This window comes from Pinus tabuliformis, chromosome 8 (assembly GCF_031772625.1).
Source record: "Pinus tabuliformis cultivar Carrire ecotype Pingquan chromosome 8, CPIR1, whole genome shotgun sequence".
Classification (NCBI taxonomy): domain Eukaryota; kingdom Viridiplantae; phylum Streptophyta; class Pinopsida; order Pinales; family Pinaceae; genus Pinus; species Pinus tabuliformis.
Genome location: NC_142294.1, coordinates 725949178 through 725970783, shown reverse-complemented (window position 1 = coordinate 725970783; position 21606 = coordinate 725949178). Strand labels below are relative to the sequence as shown.

The following is a 21606-nucleotide window of genomic DNA, read 5'->3' as shown; positions in this document are numbered from 1 at the left end:
ATGTCTATGACCTGTACATCAGTCTCAATGCAATGGAGCCTCCTCGCTCATCGACTTACCATATCCCAGATAAGGCAGTATATGATGTCTATCTGTTGGAGCAATCATCGAATACAGGATTCCTCAATAATCGAATCCCTCCTCTGGTTGTCACAGAGAATCACAGTGGTATTCATCATGTGTACAAACAGATCACTTAAGAGCTTTTGCAACCATGCAGCTTCACACGAGATCATACTCGTAGCTATGTATTCGGTCTCGGCAATGCTTATAGCAACCAACTTCTGCTTCCTGCTCATCCATGATATCGAAGCAGAATCCAAAGAGAACTAGCACTGAGAAGTGCTCTTATGAGATCCTACTGCCTGCCCAGTCAGCATTCGAATAAGCATGCAGTTTCATATTTCCGGCAATGTATCTCAATCCACGAGAGATTGTGCCCCAAAGATATCTCAGAAGATTCTTGGAACCAATCCACTGAGGCTCAGCCAAATATGGGCTCACCATGCTAACTACAAAACATATGTTCGGACAAAAGTTCACCAAGAACATCAACACAAATGAGTTACATAAAAGAGACTCTGTAAATGAATAGAGTTACCCTCATTCAATTGAGGGGTAACATTCCCTACACCCTTTCCGGGATAGGTGGCATCGGCTCCAAGTATAATCCCACGATTGTTTCCATCTCTACCAAATTCGAGAGAGTACCCTTCTATCCGATGTCGTGCCTGGGGTTCCTTGCTTTCTCTGAAGAGTCGATCGTTTCCTTGATGACCTGCATTACCTATCATTCCTTTAATCATTGAAGATGTCCCTGGAATGATTGTTATCATCATTAAGTGATGTGTCCCTACCTCAAACACTCCTTCGCATAATGGCCGAACTTATTACAACCAAGGCATCTGCCTTTCCTTCCACCCTTGGATCCAGACTTCCCATTGAAGTGATCATTAGGTAGGCCATCAAAAACTTCCGCTGCACCATTCTGATAATATTCTCTGCTTCGACTTCACCCTCGGTGAATTTGAAAAGGTATGAGGAATCCACTGATCCTTTTGTCCTTTCCCAACTATCTTCGGTGATTGCTCTTTCACTCTTGCTTGGGCATTGTCTTCACCTTAGCTCTGATACCATGTTAATATTAGGTATGTTTTATGCTTAGAGCAATTTATTTCAATTTTCACAGTTAGCTCCATATCTTTTCCAGATTAGCAATCACATCAACATTAAAGTAAGCTACAGATAGAACATAAACATAAATTGCAGAAGACAAGCCAAGACAAGAGGACACAAGATGTGGCGCTAGCTAGGGACAAACCCCAATGTGGGGAAACCCTTGATCAATTCTTCTTATATGTTCTTCAATAGTTCAGCACAGAGAGAGAGAGAGATATAGTACATTTACAACAGGAGTCGACACTTCGACTTACCTAGATAAGAGCATAGATCATCTCTAAGAAGATGATACACAAGATCAGTTGAAGGCATGATGCTTCAACTACTTCTCCAAGGTGATTCCTTCACCTATCGTTGTGCTGCATTTCGTCATCATGCTACACCTCACTACGTTGCACCATGCTGCACCCATCATCACTATGCTGCATCTCATCACGCTTCATTAATCATGATTGTACCCATCACTGTACTGCATTACGTGCCATTGATGCACCATGTTGCCATCCTGACCTATGTGTTGGCTGCACCTTGCTTGCTTGTTGTCCCTAGCATGCTTGTTGTCCCTAGCATGCTTGTTGTTGCATGCTAGTTGTCCCTTGCATGCTAGCTGTAACATTGCATGCTTGGTGTATTTGCTGCTAAGTACCATACAATTGTCCCAATGTTAGTTAGCTATCCCTTGCATGTTGCTCTCCTTCGGAGACAGATGCTCCCACTGTTTCGACAGTTCCCGGCAGTTCTACCAGTTCTGACAGTGCCGGTTGTTCCCGACAATCCCACCTTTTCCGACAGTTCCGACTTTCTCGACAATCCCGGCAGTTCCGGCTTTTCTAGCAGTTCCGGCTTTTCCGACAGTTCCGGCTTTTCTGGCAATTCTGGCTTTGCCGACATTTCCAGCTTTTCTGGCTTTTCTAACAGTTCCGGCTTTTCTGGCAGTTCCGGCTTTTCATGCTTTTCCGGCTGTTCAGGCTTTTCCGACTTTTCCGGCTTTTCCAGTTTTTTTGGCAGTTCCAACTTTTCTTCCCTCTGGATTAGGGCAACGTTATTCCTTAGGATCTCTCCTCCTACTAAAACCCAAAGACAAGTAGATAGAGGAAGAGATCCCAAGTGTGTTGAAATGACCTGAAGGCCACCTCTACTTATACTAAAACGTTGAGCACATATGGGGTTTATTTGGTTGCTGGCCGACCTTGAAGAATTGTCTTATAACACAAATAAATTTATAACTCCATAAATACTTATCGAAACCGGATGATCTTTAGATCAATACTACACCTCTCGATGAGAGGGATCCAAGAAAACATCAGCTGCCATAAATAAGATGACCCACATGGAGTTTGGCCTTAGTTGCCAATTTTAACACCCTTCCACACCACCAATCCACCTTTCCTCTAACCCCTAAGCATGCCCAGAATTACCCAAAATTCATCCTAGAAACCCTTCACTGCGCTGCCCTGCAACCCTCCACAAACCTTCAACAACATACCAAGGAAAATTTCCAAAATTCTTGGAACTAGAAATGCTTGGGAGCTGACTTCCCCAAGGAGAGTGAATTCTCTTTCCGCACCCAGTCTACTCCTACTCTTGTAGTTGGCTGAATATAACTACAAATGGCTATGGAACAACTCCACGATGGTGAAATGGAACTCTTCTAGAGTGGTACTCGAAGTCCCGTAAAGAAGAGGTGAGATTCCTGTCAGAAAATCTCTATGCTAAGCAGCACGAGTTGATTTCGCTAAGCAGCACAAGCAAACTATAGTTCAGGTTTAAAAAAAAAGGGCCAAAAGTCCCCAAAAGTGGAGGCTTCCTCTCTTAAAAATACTTTCTGTCTTTCCTCTCTCCTTGTGGGCACCACAGTTCGACCCCTTTCTCTCCTTCTTCCCTCCAAATCAAAATTCTCCAAGGGAGTTCGAATTCCCTCTTGGAGTGGCCCCCGCATCCCTCTATGTTAAAAAATTTCCCTTTTTGTGCTAATGTTTGGAGCCTCCCTTCATAAAATTGTTCTCCACCCAAAATTGCAAAATTCACTTAGCCGATTTTTAACTAAAGGGAATATTATAGACTCATTTCTTCCATGGTGTCTCTTATATCTTATCACTTCCTCCAATAATAATGTGATCTTTTATTTCCCATGAGTGGCTGAAAATGATGATATCCATGGTGTACATTGATGCTTTAATACCACTATTATTCTCCTATAACTTGAACACAATTGATAAACAAAGCAAGGGCAAGTAAAATAGCCAATTCCAATCCAACCAAGGAGTCAATGCGAGTTTAAAATAATCAAACTTGCAACATGCAATAAAATGCAATTGTAAGAGCGGATTGAAAAGAGATCTAAATGCAACATGCACCATAACAATGAAATAGTATAACATATTTACTGATAAAGGAACTCCTCCACAGTCCATAAGTCAAAAAAACTTCACTAAGGTGTGGACAACAACCAGGGCAGAGTATACATGCTACAATATGGGCATTGCACTTTACCAAAGGGTTGGTCTCTAATGACTCATAACTACAACAATTTTGTAACATCTTCCTCTTGAGGCTTAAGGCCTATTTATAATTTCCTCTCACACTTGCCTCTTTGTTCTTACATGTGGTATAAGTGACCTCTACATGCATGCATCCTCTTTAGCGCCTCACCACTTAGAAAGATCTTTATTATCACTTGTCAATTGAACCTAGAATCTCACCACCTAATGAGATTCTTAGTGTCGCTTTTGGATCGATTCCTTGTAATAATAAGTTATTCTAGCATTTGTAGCAATAAATGTCTCAATAGCCACAATTTAACATAGATTCCCAATAACTAAAGTAAATATCTAATAAGTACATTAAGTACCAATGACTACATGATTAACATAAAGTGTAAATGGCTAACCATATAATACAATATATCTAAGCATCATACGATATAACTTGCAACAATAAACCTCAAATAGACATTAGCACTAACAAGTGCTCATGTAAAAATGTTTGAGACAAGAATTAGAGTTAAAGGCAGAACCACGAGTACCGGCTAAATTTTCCAATGATAAATATTGTGGAGGATCTCTATGATGCGGTAACCTTTGATCTTCTGTTGAATCATCCATGTACCAAGCTTCAATGGGAGAAGACTTTACCTGTAAGTTAAAACATCAATCAAGAGAGATGCAAACACAATATATGTATTCAAAATATTAGCAATATATAGTCTTTCATTGAAAACATCTATTTGCATATGTTCCTGCTATTCCATTCTGCTACAGTATAATTATTAATATCATATTGGATCTCGATTTTTTGATGATGCCATTCAGAAAAATCAAATATATGACTGGTTGAACTCAGAAAAAAAAAATAAGAACAAATTAATCAGTTATTGATACCTACTCTTGATCAAATGATATATGGGGCCAAAGCTTTTATCATTAGAAGATTTAGCTGAAGCCTGATTTATATAACTCCCGTGTTCAAATAGCAATTCTACCAGGAACTTCACATTGTAGTTACTTATAAATGTTTAGTTGGCATCTCCACTCTTAAGTGTATGCAACTTGTATTCCTTTATGCTTCAATTTTCTATGTGCACTTTCTTTTCACAAAAACATCTTGCATTTGCATGAATAAGAATTGATGAAACAAGCCACACAAGTTGAGAATATGGAAAAGACTGATTGTTATAATTGCATTTCCAAATATGGCTGTCTCCTTACTTACAAACCCAAGGCTTAGAACATGGGTATACAAAAATCTGTCAGAAGCATGATTGCTACAAAAAGCCTCGTAATCTTAAATTTCAAACAAAATCAAATGAGAATCCTTTTGGATCATTTGATGTATATGGTCAAATTGGTAAGATGTGCTTATTGTTTCCATAGATACCATAGATGGTAGCAACACTTTTTTAAGCAAGCCGAGTTGGGAAACAGACTCTGAAAGCCGAGATAGAACAATTTCACATGGCACATTTCAGTGTTGAAAACAGGAAATAAAAGAACCTCCATTGCTGCAGATATCCTAATATACTGGAACCCAATAAAATAAAGACCTCATAAATCAAAGAATAAATTGTTTCTACTTTCAAGGTCATTAAGATGGGCAAAACCTCCATGGAGCACCAGGCTTTTAAAAGTCCCAAAGAATTCAGAAAAAAATCGCCAATTCAAACAAGCTTATATTTTCCTTGCGTAATCAATAAAATTGCAGGGATTGGACTCTTAATATCCTGGCCAAACACGAGACACCATAAGAGGAAATAACAAATGTTGTCATTTTGGAATCTATGTTAACATGTACATTTGTTATAAGTAGAATTTCGGCGTAAATCACATAAAGAGAGACATTTGTTGACGCGTTTCGAACCAACCAGTGTGGCTCATCGTCAGGACAAGTTGAAGAAACAAATCCAACGTTGCATGCTAAATAGTCTGAGCAAAGCCTCCAACGGCTATCTTGATCAACAGCTAATTTTGACTTAGGGGCTGTAGTCAAAAAGTCAAAATGATAAATTAATGGGAGTTAGTTATCATACCATAGATTATATAAAAGAAATAATTATAGATGTTGATTACGTTATTAGTTTATTAAAAATTGTGACTTATATGGGAATTAGTTAGATCAAGGACCTGACTTCTATATATATATATAAATATATGTAAGGTAATTTTAGGATGATAGTTAGTTATAATAACTGTATATTACTAGAAAGTTATTTTTATCTATAGGATGATAATTAGTTATAATAACTGTATATTACTAGAAAGTTATTATATCTATTTAATTTTAGGATGATAGTTAGTTATAATAACTGTATATTACTAGAAAGTTATTATATCTATTTAATTTTAGGATGATAGTTAGTTATAATAACTATAGGATGATAGTTAGTTATAATAACTATATATTACTAGAAAGTTAAAATTAAATAGTTATAATAACTTTCTAGTAATATACAGTTATTATAACTAACTATCATCCTAAAATTACCTTACATATATTTATATATATATAGAAGTCAGGTCCTTGATCTAACTAATTCCCATATAAGTCACAATTTTTAATAAACTAATAACGTAATCAACATCTATAATTATTTCTTTTATATAATCTATGATATGATAACTAACTCCCATTAATTTATCATTTTGACTTTTTGACTACAGTCCCTAAGTCAAAATTAGCCATTGGGGGCTCTGCTCAGACTATTTAGCATGCAACACTGGATCTGTTTCTTCAACTTGTCCTGACGATGAGCCACACTGGTTGGTTCGAAACGCGTTGACAAATGTCTCTCTTTATGTGATTTACGCCGAAATTCTACTTCTAACTATTATGGATCACAGAAGCCTCAATTCAACAATGTACATTTGTTTTCCTGGAAAATGCTTCCGAGTTACAACTGCAACTCTGACCATATGCAAGGGATGGAGTAGACAGCCCATGAAAGGTGAGCATGTCTCTGGAGAATCTGAACCTTAGTTGGGTATAAAACACCCCAGCTTTGCCACCCAGCCAAGGCCCTGTTCACCAGCGTAAGAAAATTTAAATCTAATAAAATTCAAAGATTATTATCCTCGTCTGAGGTCCGAGGTGCAGAATAAGCCCCTTATGGGTAGAAACCCCTTCCGCAGAAACTTAAAAAAGAATCTTGGCTGCCAGAGAACATAAAATACTAATTACACGTTAAAAACAATCACGTTTTCAGAGAGTGGCTGAATCTATTCTAAGATGTAAAACACTGTCTATGTTTATTTATTATTTATTGACACCAAATAAACCCTAACAACACACGTTCTAAAGAGGGAGAGGCCAGGCAAGCACTGATATTTACCCCGCAACATATAGATCATTTTGTTCATAGTAGGGCCACTCCCTCTCTATAAACACCCTGCCCATTGACATAAAGATCTTAGTCCTGGAGCGTATCATTTTCTGATGATGAGTCCTGTTTGAGACTCGACACGTAGATATAAAAATGACTACTGTACTACCGTGGATATTCCTCCAAATTCTCACCTATTAAAACCCTACCACAGAAATCTTTAAACAGAAACAGAACAGTATATTTATTAATTGGTTGAATGCTTCTAAAGATAAATTCAAACGGGACTTGAATTGGAACTACCTGAACGGCACAAAGAAATCGACACTCTGCAGAAAAAATATGAGAACAATGGTCCCTAATTCAACCATATTTTACAGTAGCAAATGCTAAGAAACTGCGATCTGTGCGAAAAAATTCTAATGGGTCCAAATCAACGGAACCAGAATGTTAAAATCCTGAGATCCCGACCACTATAAGCTCAAAAACGTATGATTAGAGCCAAGGTTACTGTGCATGGATTCACGCCATCAATTCTCTGCGCAAAATAAAACAACAAATTGAAAAGCTGAGAGAGAATTGTAAGGGATTCGAACTACTAACCTCGATGCCCATTGATCGCTGATAGCGCTGAAACTGTAAAAGAGCTCTACAAAGGTATGAGAGGATTATTGAGGATGAAATGAAATAATGGTGCAAATATTTGGCGTTGATTTCACCCAATAAATAGAGAGACGGCAATTGATAGAATGGTGTTATTGTTAGCGTTAGATATACACCACACGTTCCACGAAGCAATCCACAGTCCTATCTCGATAGATGATTCGAGAAATGTGAAATGAAATCATGATGTTCAGATATCTGAGATACGTCAATGAAATCGTAAGATTTTCAATAATGGGGAGATTAGGATTCTGATTAAATTTGATGAGGTGCGAAATTTCAAAGTTCTGAGTTGACAGTCCATCTATCATACAGGAATCCTCCAATCGAATTTACTAATAAATATAAAATGTGATTGTTTATTATTAAAATAATATTATAGGAACAAATATAAACAGAGAGATTATTCTTATCACTCATGTCAAAAATATTCTTTTATTTTTATGTTTTATATTAATAAATTTTCGAGAATAATGTTTTTAATTAAGATTTAAAATATAAAAATAAAAAATACTGATGTGATATTTTTATTATTTTTTAAATTAAAATTATTAGTAATAATATGGTATTTTCAATAAATTTTAAGTTTTTGTTGATTTATAGAAATGATTGAAATAAAGTTAAAAAGATTTTAGTCCAAGTAATTTGGTGAACCATTTATTTTCTTAATTAGTTGTTTGGTAAAAATTATTAATTTTCTAGATATTTTTATTACAGTTTAAAAAAAATAAATTTGAAATAATTAATATATATATAAGTTATATGGAAGTTATTAATAATTTATTATGAGTTTATATCAAAAACAAGGACTATAGCAATTAACATCACTAATTTTCTAGTATGCTATGATTATAAATATTTATCTATTATGCTTTGATTACAAATATTTATCTATTTTCCTATATGGGGTGGGTTCAAAGGTCGAGGAGGGTCTCAAGGGGTGAGCCCACCACCCTGCCGTCAAGATGGGCATTAATGGTCAGGGGGCACAACTCATCTCTGACATGTAAGAGCATGCAATCATCTAGATGGCTATTAAATCACAACATGGGGAGGAGGTGGGCAACATGAGTCTAATGGAGAGCATGGAAGGTATGTGCCTAAGTAGGGGGGAGGAGGTGAAACCCCCGCAGCAGGCATCTGAGTATGATTTTGGTCCAAATCGCGTAGAGCTCGGCCTGAATTTTGATGACCCAAGAAGAGAGGTTGATATCAGTGAGGAGAAGAAGCTAGCCCGAGTCACTAGGCTTTCATTTGGTTGCACAAACTCACAAGTGGTGGTGGAACGTCGAGGTTGGGCATAGTCGCATGCAAGGTTGGCTATCAATAGCAATAGGAGGATGTCGCATATCTCGATCATTCATATCTTAGTTGTCTGGGTCACGACATCTTTATGACTTTTATTTTTCCTGTTAATTATATTGGTATCGTGTGTTTTCGTTCAGACGGTCTGGTGATTAGTGAATTAGGATATATGTTAATCCAATGTTTGTTAGGCTTTGGGTCTGTTATGGTGGGGTTTGGTCTTGGTCCTGGTCATCTCTGGGCCATAGGTCGAGTGGTACTATTTGGTTTGTGGTTTTGTAAGGTAATGTTTGTATATCTCCTATCGGTGTTTGATGTCTTGAGTAATTATTTTTAAAAATATGGCTTTAATCCTGGTACGCCTCTTTTATGGGTTTGTTTGTGGCTTTGTTTTAGTGCTCTGAGCACTAAAGGTTATAAGTCTAGAGGTGGGTATTACCCTTGTGAGCCTGACAAGCATGGGTTGTTTCGTGGCTTGAGCTTGCATCATAAGTTTGAAGTCTGTAGACAATGTGTTGTTAGTGAAATTGTTACAGTTTAGTGCAAACCCCAAACCCCCCAATGTGAGTTTCTGTGTGGACATTTTAAGAGGGTGCCTCTTCTACGTGTCATGTCACCTAGACAGTATATATGCAACAAGAGGGGTCACAACGGCAGGGGTCCTCGGGGCCAACACAAGGCTTGTTTATTCACATAGAAATTAGTCGAGGCTTACTTCAATGTTGTCGCTCTTGAGACTCGACAAGAAATCCATAATTTGGAAACCATGGTGGGTGTTGAGAGGCAAGCATTTTCTGACTTTGAGATCCTACTGGGTTCCCAAATCTAGTCACACCGGGGGATGAAGGAAACAATACCTCAACTCAATTGCAATGCACTGGAAAATGAAGACTCTGCTCAGCATGGTACTGAAAGACAAATCGGTGGAAAGATATAATGTGTTTGCCTCATTATAAGACATCAAGAGAACATTAAGAAATTAATGTTTCTTCAAGGACAGATTGGATGCAAGGTTGGCCCATATAGAAGGTCATCTTCAATGTGATTATGATCCTCCTGGTTCGAGTGCAAAGGACACAACTCTTGTTTCTTCCTTGGATTCTTAATGGTTTGCAAGTTTGTTAGTTGTTTTGCTTTTATGTTATGTTTTGTACTATCAGGATATAACCAAAATGTCTAGTTTGTTTTTTGAGTTTCTTTGTAATGAGTAGGTGGGTGAATTCCCTGGTCTCTGTTGAGACAGAGAAAAACCTCCTATGTAAAATGAAGAATGAGCATTGCAAGGATGGACAATGTACTCTGGTTTTGAAGACATACTAAGGCAATAAAAAAAATTAATTTACAAATTTTTTTATCTATTTGGTATAAAATATTAGGTAAATAAGTTTTCTTATTTTTATTATAGTTTAGAAAATTATTTATGTATCATTTTATTGGTGAAAAGAAAAGAAAAATAACAAAGAAAAAGCCTAAAAATTGTTTTAGTTGTTCTTTTTAACTAAAAACTCTTAATCTTGTTGAGATTTTTTAACAACATTATATACATTAATACATATAATATAATAATTATATATACTTATTATGAACATAATATATGGTATATATTTATTTTATTTTTTACGAGTTTCACAATATTAATGGCTAATATATATCTGATGGTATGAATATATTTTGTTACAATAGTGTCAATAACTAATTTACAATTTAACAATTGCATAGCTCGAGCAAATGTTAAAATGAACACGGTTTCACCCTCGTTGCTCAATCTTTACCCTCTTTGCATGGATTCTCTGCAAAATTGTTAGGTCCCTATAATACTAGTGTAGCCCCCTTATTGTTATTGTTGCGCCCATGTAGCCCCCTTATTGTTATTGTTGCGCCCATGTAGCCCCCATATTGTTATTGTTGTGCCCCATGAAAACCAACTATTGTTATTGTTGTGCCCTTACATTATTATTGTTATGTGGGCTCTAATTATATTGTGACCCTTTAGACTCTTATATATACCAAGGAGGCCTTGTCATTTCTATCATCCAAGAATTGTTCATTTATGTGGTGTAAAGGAGGTTGCCCCCTCGAAGAAGCTAATTTTCAAGTTGTTGATCTATCTTTTCTTGTGTTTTGTGATTTGGTTACATAACATTTGGTATTAGAGCATTGGATTCTAGGGTTTTGCTACTTCAAACAAACCATCTTGAAATTTTTGCTATTACCTTTTTTCTACGAGGATTAAGAAGTTGAAATTTTGACCACATGGATCTGAAATATTGGCGAACTTCATGTAAAAAAAATTCAAATCTTAGTTCGCTATATTTTCTAAGATATGGTCTGAAGAAGTTAGGGTTTTTGCATGCTTCAGAATTCAATCTCAAACAGGTGGCCTGGGGAAAATCATCATAACTTTCCCTATCAACATCAGATTTGAATTTCGTAAAAAAATGCTAAAATTGCACGAACTATAGTTTGTCATGTATCATTTTCAAGGCCAAAGGTTGAAACAGTGACATGTGGCATTCCATACAAGTTCATTGTACTGAATCAATCCATAATCAAGTCATCGTGGGAGATTGGGCATAAATTTATCTTGAAGAATCCAATCTCGGTCTGACTTGTGGAGTTGGAAAGAAGACTTAGAGAGCTACCAAAGGACGAAATTTTAGACCTTGGAGAGCCAAAATTACAGAGATATAACAGTTTCAATATTGAGCTCCTAAAAGCAAGAAAAATGTGTGTATTTAAAAAAAAAATGCATATTTTTTGTTTGAAAATTTAGTTTGAAGAGATTCAAAGAGCATAGTGAAACATAGAAATCATTATTTGGTCTCAATATGCCTCGTAACAAGAAAATGGATACACCCAGTAAGGCAATAGAAAGCTCTAGTATGACACATGAAGAAGAGGAAGAAATGCAACATGATAAATCAAAATTACGAGACCGAGCGCAACAAATTTCGCTCTTGCAAATAGTAACCAAAAATGAACTGGGAGTTAAGATGGATGGTTTGAAGAATGGTTTAAAGTCCGACATGGAAGCAATGATGAATGTCAGGATGGAAGGTTTGAAGGAAGGTTTGACAAAGTTTCCACAAGAAATGCTTCCTAAAGGTGACTAGGTACTCCATGAAAATCACGATGAGGACAAAATGAATATGAATTATGATTTTAGAGGCTCCAATTGTGGGTTGAAGACTAACCACATTCCAAAGATTGATATGAGGAAGTTTAATGGTAAGGATATGGTAACATGGATAATATAGATGAAGTAATCATTTAATCTACATGAGGTGTCATACACACAAAAGGTACACATTGCATCTTCATATTTAGAACAAAATCAGTTTGTGTGGTATCGATGGCTTTGTTCTCATAAATCAATAGTTAATTGGACAGTTTTTACAGAAGAATTGGTAGCACATTTTGAGGACACAAAGAGCAATACCTTCTTTAGCCAATTGATAAATCTCAAACAAAAGGGTTGAATGGTGGATCACATTGAGGACTTCCAAATATTGAATATCAAGGTAAATGATATTCCATAGGAGCATAGGATTGATTTCTTCATAGGGAATTTAAAGGATAACATCCAACATGAGGTTAACCTTTGGAAACCTAATTCATTTGAGAAGACATTCAAGGTGGCAAGAAATGTTGAAAGAAAAATTATGGCAACAAGTAAGTCTAACGCTCACAACTATAAAGATGGAAGTGTTGTTTCTCCTAGCCTCCCATAACCTACAAGGCTGACACCACAAAAACTGCAGGAAAAAAGAGTAAAAGGACTTTGTTATAGTTGTGATAGAAAATACACTAAGGGTCATAAGTGTGTTGAGAAAAAAATATTTTACATAGATTGTGAAGAGGAGAAGGAAAAGGAACAAGAAACATAAAAAAAAAAAGAGGATATGCACCAAGAACCAACACTAGAGAAAGAAGAAATGAATCTAACCATGTCATGTAATGCATTGGCACGAATTACCACTCCTCAAACTCTCAATATAGGATATATCAAGAAAAAAAGGTAATAATGTTGATTGATTATGGTGGTACTCATAATTTTATTCGTTGTAAGATAGCAAAGGAATTGAATTGCTTTATATATTCAACACCGAAGTGTCAAGTGATGGTTGCAAATGGAGGAACTATGAATTGCTCAGGGAAGTGACATAATATCAATCTAACTATGGGGGTATATGTATTGAATATTCCAATGCTTTCCTTTCTAATGGGTGGTGTTGATGTTGTATTAGGAGTCCAATGGTTACAATCTTTGGGGATGGTAGCTTTTAATTTTCAATAAAGTTTATTTTAATTTTCCTGGGTAGGAAGGGAAATTGAATTAAGGGGCATCCTAGGGAAACCATGGAAGATAATCATCTCTAATGGCATGACAAAGCTTTTGAAAAAAGAATAACAAGGCATAATTGCACAATTATGCTCACTAGATGTTCAAACATCGAATCATTTGTTTTTCCAGATCTCCAAAGAATCTTGGACAATCATTCCAAGGTATTTGAGACTCCCAAAGGCCTCCCGCCTATTTGTGATCATGATCATGCTATTCACTTAATTATAGGAATTGTTCCTCCAAACATCACACCTTATAGATATCCTTATGACCAAAAGAGTGAAATTGAACATATGTTTGCAGAAATGCTAGAGGCGGTGTAATTCAACCTAGCCAAAGTTCTTTCTCTGTTCTACTAGTATTGGTACACAAGAAAGATGGATCATGGAGTATGTGTCTAGATTATAGGGAGCTCACCAAGCTCACTATTAAAGATAAATATCCCATTCCTGTCATTGATGAATTGTTGGATGAACTACATGGAGCAATTGACTTCACCAAGTTGGACCTTCATTTAAGATATCATCAAATTAGAATGAAGATTGACGACATTCTGAATTTTTGGTCATGTATTTTGGCCTTACTAATGCAGCTTCCACATTTCAAGGTTTGATGAATTCCATTTTCAAACCCTTAGAAAATTTGTGTTTGTATTTTTTGATGGTATACTAATCTATAACAATTCTTGGAAAGATAATGTTCAACATGTTGACATGGTGCTCAAACTATTTGAGGAGAAACAAATGTATGCAAAAAACTCCAAATATATCGATGGCTTTGTTCTCGTAAATCAATTGTTAGTTGGACAATTTTTACGGAAGAATTGGTAACACATTCTGAAGATACAAAGAGTGATACCTTTTTTAGCCAATTGATAAATCTCAAACGAAAGGGTTCAATGGTGGAGCACATTGAGGACTTCCAAAGATTTAATATCAAGGTAAATGACATTCCAGAGGAACATAGGATTGATGTCTTCAAAGGGAATTTAAAGCATAACATCCAACATGAGGTTCACCTTTGGAAACTTAATTCATTAGAGAAGGCATTCAAGGTGGCAAGAAAAGTTGAAAGAAAAAATATGGCAACAAGGAAGTCTACCACTCACAAGAATAAAGATATAAGTGTTGTTGCTCCCAGCCTCCCACAACCTACAAGGTTGACACCACAACAACTGGAGGAAAAAAGAACAAAAGGACTTTGTTATAGTTGTGATATCAAATACACTAAGGGTCATAAGTGTGCTAAGAAGAAATTATTATACATAGATTGTGAAGAGGAGGAAGAAAAGGAACAAGAAACATCAAAAGAAGGGGATATGCACTAGGAACCAAACCCAAAGAAAGAATAAATGAATTTGACCATATCTTGTAATGCATTGGTAGGAATTACCACTCCTCAAACTCTCAAGATAAAAGGATATATCAAGAAAGAAAAGGTAATAGTGTTGATCGATTATGGTGGTACCCATAATTTTATTTATTGTAAGATAGACAAGGAATTGAATTGATTTCTATATCTAGCACCAAAGTGTCAAGTGATGGTTGCAAATGGAGGAACTATAAATTGCTCAAGGAAGTCATAATATCAATCTAACCATGGGGAAATTTGTATTGAATAGTCCAATGCTTTCCTTTCCAATGGGTGGTGTTGATGTTGTAATAGGAGTCCAATGGTTACAATTTTTGGGATGATAACTTTTAATTTTCAATTTTTTAAAAAAATTTCCTAGGAAGGAAATGAAATTGAATTAAGGGGCATCACAAGGAAACTAAGGAAGATAATCGTCTATAATGGCATGCCAAAGATTTTGAAGAAAGAACAACGAGGAATAATTGCACAATTATGCTCACTAGATGTTCAAACATCAAAATCATTTGTTTCTCCAGATCTCCAAAGAATCTTGGACAATCATTCCAAGGTATTTGAGACTCCCAAAGGCCTCCCGCCTATTTGTGATCATGATCATGCTATTCACTTAATTCCAGGAAGTGTTCCTCCAAACATCACACCTTATAGATATCCCTATGCCCAAAAGAGTGAAATTGAACGTATGGTTGCAAAAATGCTAGAGGCAAGTAAAATTCAACCTAGCCAAAGTTCTTTCCCTGCTCTAGTGTATTGGTACACAAGAAGGATGGATCATGGCATATGTGTCCGAATTATAGGGAGCTCAACAAGCTCACTACTAAAGATAATTTTTTCATTCATGTCATTGATGAATTGTTGGATGAATTACATGGAGAAATTTACTTCACTAAGTTGGACCTTCGTTCAATATATCATTAAATTAGAATGAAGACTGAAGACATTCTGAAAGCAACATTCAAAACTCATGAAGTTCATCATGAAGTTTTGGTCATGTCTTTTGGCCTTACTTATGCACCTTCTGCATTTCAAGGTTTGATGAATTCCATTTTCAAACCCTTAGAAAATTTGTGTTAGTATTTTTTGATGATATACTAATCTATAACAAGTCTTGGAAGGATCATGTTCAACATGTTGATAGGGTGGTCAAACTATTTGAGGAGAAACAAGTGTATGCAAAAACCTGTAAAAAAAAATTGGGGTACAGGAGATGGAATATTTGGGTCATATTGTATCTCATAAGGGTGTTAAAGTAGATCATGTCAAAATTAAAGCCATCAAGGAATGGAAAATCCCCACAACCCTAAAACATCTTCGAGGATTTCTCAAGTTGACAAGGTATTATCACAAGTTTGTTAATAAATATGGGAAAATACTAGCACCTCTAACAACATTACTGAAGAAATATGCATTTTTTTGGACTCCATAAACAACTAAGTCCTTTGAACATCTTAAAGAGACAGTGTGCTAAGCTTTGGTTTTAGCTACTCCAAACATCACAAAAACCTTTATGGTGGAATGTGATGTCTCAAGAAATGGAATTGGTGTTGTTTTAATGCCAGAAGGAAGACCCATTGCTTTTGAATGCCATCCAATCAAGCAAAAGTATTTACATAAACCTATTTATGAGAAGGAAATGTTGGAAATATTACATGCCATGAAGCAATGGCGCCCTTACCTAATGGGAATAAACTTCAAGGTAAAAAAAGATCATGATAGTCTTAAATACTTTTTGGAACAAAGATTATCTTTAGGAGAGTAGAAGAAATGGTTCACTAAGATGTTGGGTTATGACTTTGAAATCATCTACCAAAAAGGGAAGTAAAATGTTGTTGCAAATGCACTCTCGAGAAGGGATGTGGAAGCATTGCTTTATGCCATTTCTATTATCCAACCTAACCGAATAACTGAAGCAAGGGAGGAATGGAAGAATGACGAAGAGGTGTGGACACTCATTCAAAAGTTGCAACAAGATCCCAATATATCTTATACATTTATTTGGAAAAATGACTCATTATGGTACAAAGATATCTTATATCTATGTAAGTATTCCTAAATCAAACAAAAGATTCTTTTGGAATTGCACACATCTGCTTTAGGAGGGCACTCAACATTTTTAAAAACTTATGACATGGTCAAGAAGGAATTTTTTTGGGATGGCCTTAAATCTAATATTCAGGAGTTTGTGGCAGAATTTTTGGTTTCTCAAACAAAATAAAGTTGAGAGAAATAAGACCCCGGGTCTGTTACAACCTTTAGCCATTCCAATTTAGCGTTGGGAGGAGGTCTCAATGGATTTTATCACAGGTTTACCCATGTCCGAAGGAAATAGTGTCATCATGGTGGTAGTTTATAAACTTACCAAGTATGCACACTTTTATGCATTATGTCATCTTTTTAAAGCTAGTACAAATGCTACTGCATTTATGGAACCAATTCAAAAGCTACATGGAAACCCAAAGATTATTGTAAGTGATAGAGATCCCATTTTCACTAGAAAATTTTGGACAAAATTATTTTCTTGTCTTAGTACTCAATTAGCTCATATCTCACCTTATCATCCTCAATCCGATGGGCAAATTGAGATAGTGAACAATTGTTTGGAAGCATATGTTTGTTGTTGTGTATGTGGCTGAATGGTGGTATAACAGTTCATTTTATACTGCAACAAAAATGACCCCATTTATGGCATTTTATGGATATTATCCACCATTCATCACATCATCTTTAAGAAAAAATTCTAAGCAGTGGAAGATCACATAAAGCATCAACAACAAGTTCTCCAACTCTTAAAGGATAACCTCACTTTGGGCAGAATCAAATAAAACAATAGGCATATCAACATCACAATGAAAGAAGTTTTGACGTAGCCGACTGGGTATTTTTACGAATACAACCATACAAACAAATGTACCTCAAGCAGGCTAAGAAGGATAATAAATTATCACCCAAGTATTATGGTCCTGATATGGTGTTGAAAAATATTGGTACTATGGCATACAAATTGGAGTTGCGTGCATTGTCCCAAGTACACCCAGTTTTCCATGTTTCATGCTTAAAAAAGGTTATCGATGCCAAGCTCCCAACTCAAACAATATTACCAGAACATGATGAGGAAGGAAAAATCATATTGGAGCCTGAAGCAGTCACAGAAACAAGAACCCGACAACTACGGAATCAATCAATTTTATAGTATATCTCATTAAGTGAAAGAACTTACCCACTGAATATGCCACCTGTGAGGATGAGAATTTTATACAAAAACATCTAAAACTACTCAAGTGTTGAGGACAACAATTTTTTTGAAGGAGAGGGGCATGTTAGGTCCGTATAATACTAATGTAGCCCCCTTATTGTTATTGTTGTTCCCTTACATTATTATTGTTATGTAGGCTTTGATTATATTGTGACCCTTTAGACTCCTATATATACCAAGGAGGTCTTGTCATTTGTATCATCCAAAAATTGTTCATTTATGTGATGTAAAGGAGGTTTCCCCCTTGAAGAGGTTAATTTTCAAGTCGTTGATTTATATTTTCTTATGTTTTGTGATCTGGTTGCATAACAAGATCTTTTCTGCAGATCATCCAATGGTGATCCCTAGCGATTTGGCGAATAAATCTGTTTCTTTTGCAAGTATGGTTGTCGGTCAAGCTAGTTCTTCTTCGGTTTTGTACAAATCTATGTTGAATTTTGATTCTGGTCTTCTAGTGGTTCAATAAATTTCTTTGCTTAATGTTCTTGTGGATGAGGAAGCTTTTTGTTGTGATTTTTTTTTTGAGAATGGTTTGGTTTGCAGGTTTAATGGGTACTAGTCACGACTAGTCGATCTGCATAAATGGATCTCTAAGACATGGAAGCCCCTTTTGACGGACGAGTTGAATATTTACCTTATGGCTCAGGGTTTTTTCACTGTGATTTTTGATAAGATTGAGGACAAGAAGGCTATCTGTGAAGCTAGGCCATGGTTTTGGGGGAGCGTTGGCCTCTTCATGTAGCCCTTGACTCCCACTTTTCATCTGGTAACGACATCAATTTTTGTAGCCCCATTTTGGGTAAGGCTTTTGAACCTTACCTTGCAATTATGGAATAATACATCACTTTCCTCCATTGGGAATGTGCTTCAAAACATCTATCGTAGTTGTCCAACAACAAAAAATAAAAATAAATAAATAAAATAAAATCAAGACTACATATGCCTACATTTGTGACGGAGAGGATTTTCCAATGGAGATTACTTTGATGACTCCAAACTATGTTTGGGTCCAAAATATTGGCTATGAGAATATCTCATTTTAGTGTAGAACATGCTATGAAACAGGGCATGTAATTAAAAATTGCCCCAAGCATTCTCAGAATTACAAAGATCAGAAAAAACCTCAAAGGCCCAAATGGAGGGAAGATTGTTAGGGTCCAACCCTAACCCCCTTATTTATGTAATAGGGTCGAGTCATAGTTATAGTTAGTTAAAGAGTCAATAAAGCCCATATTAATAATTGTAAGTGGTTGACCCACATTTAAAGAAGGGACCATAGTTAGTTGCAAATGGGCCATGGTATTAGATAGATTGTATTAATAAGAACCATGGTACTGACCCATGGTATTGCATGTATGAATCTTATATAAAGGATAGAGACTCCCCTTGAGGGGCGTCGTGTCTTATTTTGTAATTAAGCCCAACTCTATTGGAGGTTGCCCCCTCGAAGAGGCAAGTGAACATTGCTTTCCTTTATGAATAATAAAATACATGCTGTTATTTCTTATTGTTCTGTGTTCAGGGTATATTTCTTCACATATTTGGTATGTTGGTATCTTCTCGCAGGTCAAGAGCATAAAAAATGGTATTAGAGCACTTTCCAGGGCCGGTGGGATCTCCATTTTTAGCATAATTTTTTTTGGCTAGAGACGTGTTTCGGCGTCTTTAAACCACGGGATTTGTCGTTGAGCGCATAAACCTACGGATTTGGGGAGGCATGCACGTAGGAAATACAAGAGGTGGTCATGCTTGTTGGACTCCCTTGTAACCCCTGTGGGTACCCCTTCGAGTAGTAGCGCATTAGACAGAACCACGCACGAACTGTCTTCCAAGTACCCTCTGGGTATATCAGAAGCCCCCTAGGCTCTCTTGAAACCTCGCCATAGATAAACCGTCGGTCGTCTTGCTGCTACAGTACACCGAGAATAGTACTGGGGGAGATTACTTGCGCGTACAATAGGGTAGTTGGGTTGTATGACTAAGGGTACGGTTGATCCTCCTTGGTTAGTGCCCTGAAAGATTAGGCCGAGTACTATTGTTGGACCCTTATGTATATTGCGATCTGTAGCACCTGACACTCCTTAAGACCATATTTCCCTTGTCTCTCTCTAGATCATGCATCATCGTTGCCAGATCAGATCTAGCAGGTTGGGTTCTATCGCAGCCGCAACAATCAGATCCGCCATTCAGATCTATCAAAGCCGCCATTCAGATCTATCAAATCCACCATTCAGATCTATCAAATCTCCCATTCAGATCTATCAGATCCGCCATTCAAATCTAGTAGGTTGGGTTCTGTAGCAGTCGCAACAATCAGATCCGCCATTCAAATCTAGCAGCAGGGGTTTGATCACTGCCACATTCCTACTCATACTCTACAGTTGAGGGTTTCGCCAACAGATTTGGCTATTTGTGTGGCTCCTATACCTAGGTGCGATTCTCGTAGGACATTAGGCAAAATTAAATTTTCTAGGAATCGGCTACTGCAGTATTCCTAAGCAAGGAGTAAAACTCGTTTCAAAGTAAAAAATAAATAAATTAATTAATTAATTAATTAAAAAAAAAAATTGAGACACTCCCGGGACACTTATAGGAGACTTAGCCCATCAGAATCAGGTTGACGGGCTGAGCAAGGTGGTACCATTCACTTATCAGCATCAAAATTTCGGGTGGTCCCAATTTTTTTTCACAATAACGACAAGTGCACCGGATCTGTGCATAGTATAAACCAGAGTTCAAGCTATGGCCAATGAGAAGATAGACACCCTTGAACAAAAGTTGGAGGCATTAATGAAGCAGATCCAATCCTTATATGACACAATCACCAAGGGCAAGTCGGGGGAACAATTGGAGGCATATGATTTTAATGAAAACCTTGAGGGCGAGTCTAGCCATTCTCTTCACTTCTATGGAAACCACCAACAGTCCCAGCCTCGACCACCCAAGCTGGACATGTATAAATTTGATGGCTCTCATCCGGCCATATGGCTAGCACAAATGGAGCAATATTTCACATTGAATCACATCAAAGATGATGCGACTAAGCTAAGTGTGGGAAGCCTGTACTTGGACCAAGAAAGATGGCAATGGTGGCAGTGGCATCAACGCTGCTATGCAAGGCCAATGACTTGGCAGATATTCTCAAAAGCCCTTTCTGATCGCTTTGACCATGAATCTAACTTTTTGGGTCGTCTTACTAAGCTTCGACAGACAGGCACAGTGCAAGAATATATTAAAGCCTTTGAAGCATTAGCCTTCCGCACAGGAGGTCTAGCAGATGAATTATACTTGGAATGTTTTATCAGTGGTCTCAAAGACGCCATACAAGCCCATGTCCGAATGCACCACCCAGTCTCATGGCTGGCAGCTTGCAAGATAGCTCGGGAAGTAGAACGCGCATTAGCGGCCCAGTCGACTCGTCCAAATTTCATAGCCAAGGGATGCCCCACCCAGGCTCCGAGCACTACCCAAACACTTAAGGTTCAAAAGGTGTCACCAGCGGAAATGGCAGAAAGAAGAAAGCAAGGATTGTGTTACTACTGTGATGAGAAATACTCCCTGGGACACAAATGCAAGGAACCCAAATTCTTTCAAATTGATGCTACTGATCACAGTTCATCTGAGGAAGCCCCACCATTTGACGACCCAAAGGAGGAAGATGAGGACAACTAGTCA

The 21606-nt window shown here is 36.9% G+C and overlaps 1 protein-coding gene across 1 annotated transcript in view; it reads right to left on the bottom strand.

Moving 5' to 3' along the window:
• Positions 1-7754, bottom strand: part of LOC149237637 (acireductone dioxygenase 3-like) — a 31769-nt gene extending 24015 nt beyond the window's left edge. Inside the window, exons 1-2 of the mRNA XM_089372730.1 lie at positions 7598-7754; positions 4205-4313 (exon numbers count right to left, since the gene is read on the bottom strand). Of these exons, the coding sequence (XP_089228856.1) occupies positions 4205-4313; positions 7598-7609 (121 nt within the window). The 5' untranslated portion in view covers positions 7610-7754. The remainder of the gene's footprint in view (positions 1-4204; positions 4314-7597) is intronic.
• Positions 7755-21606: the final 13852 nt, after the last annotated feature.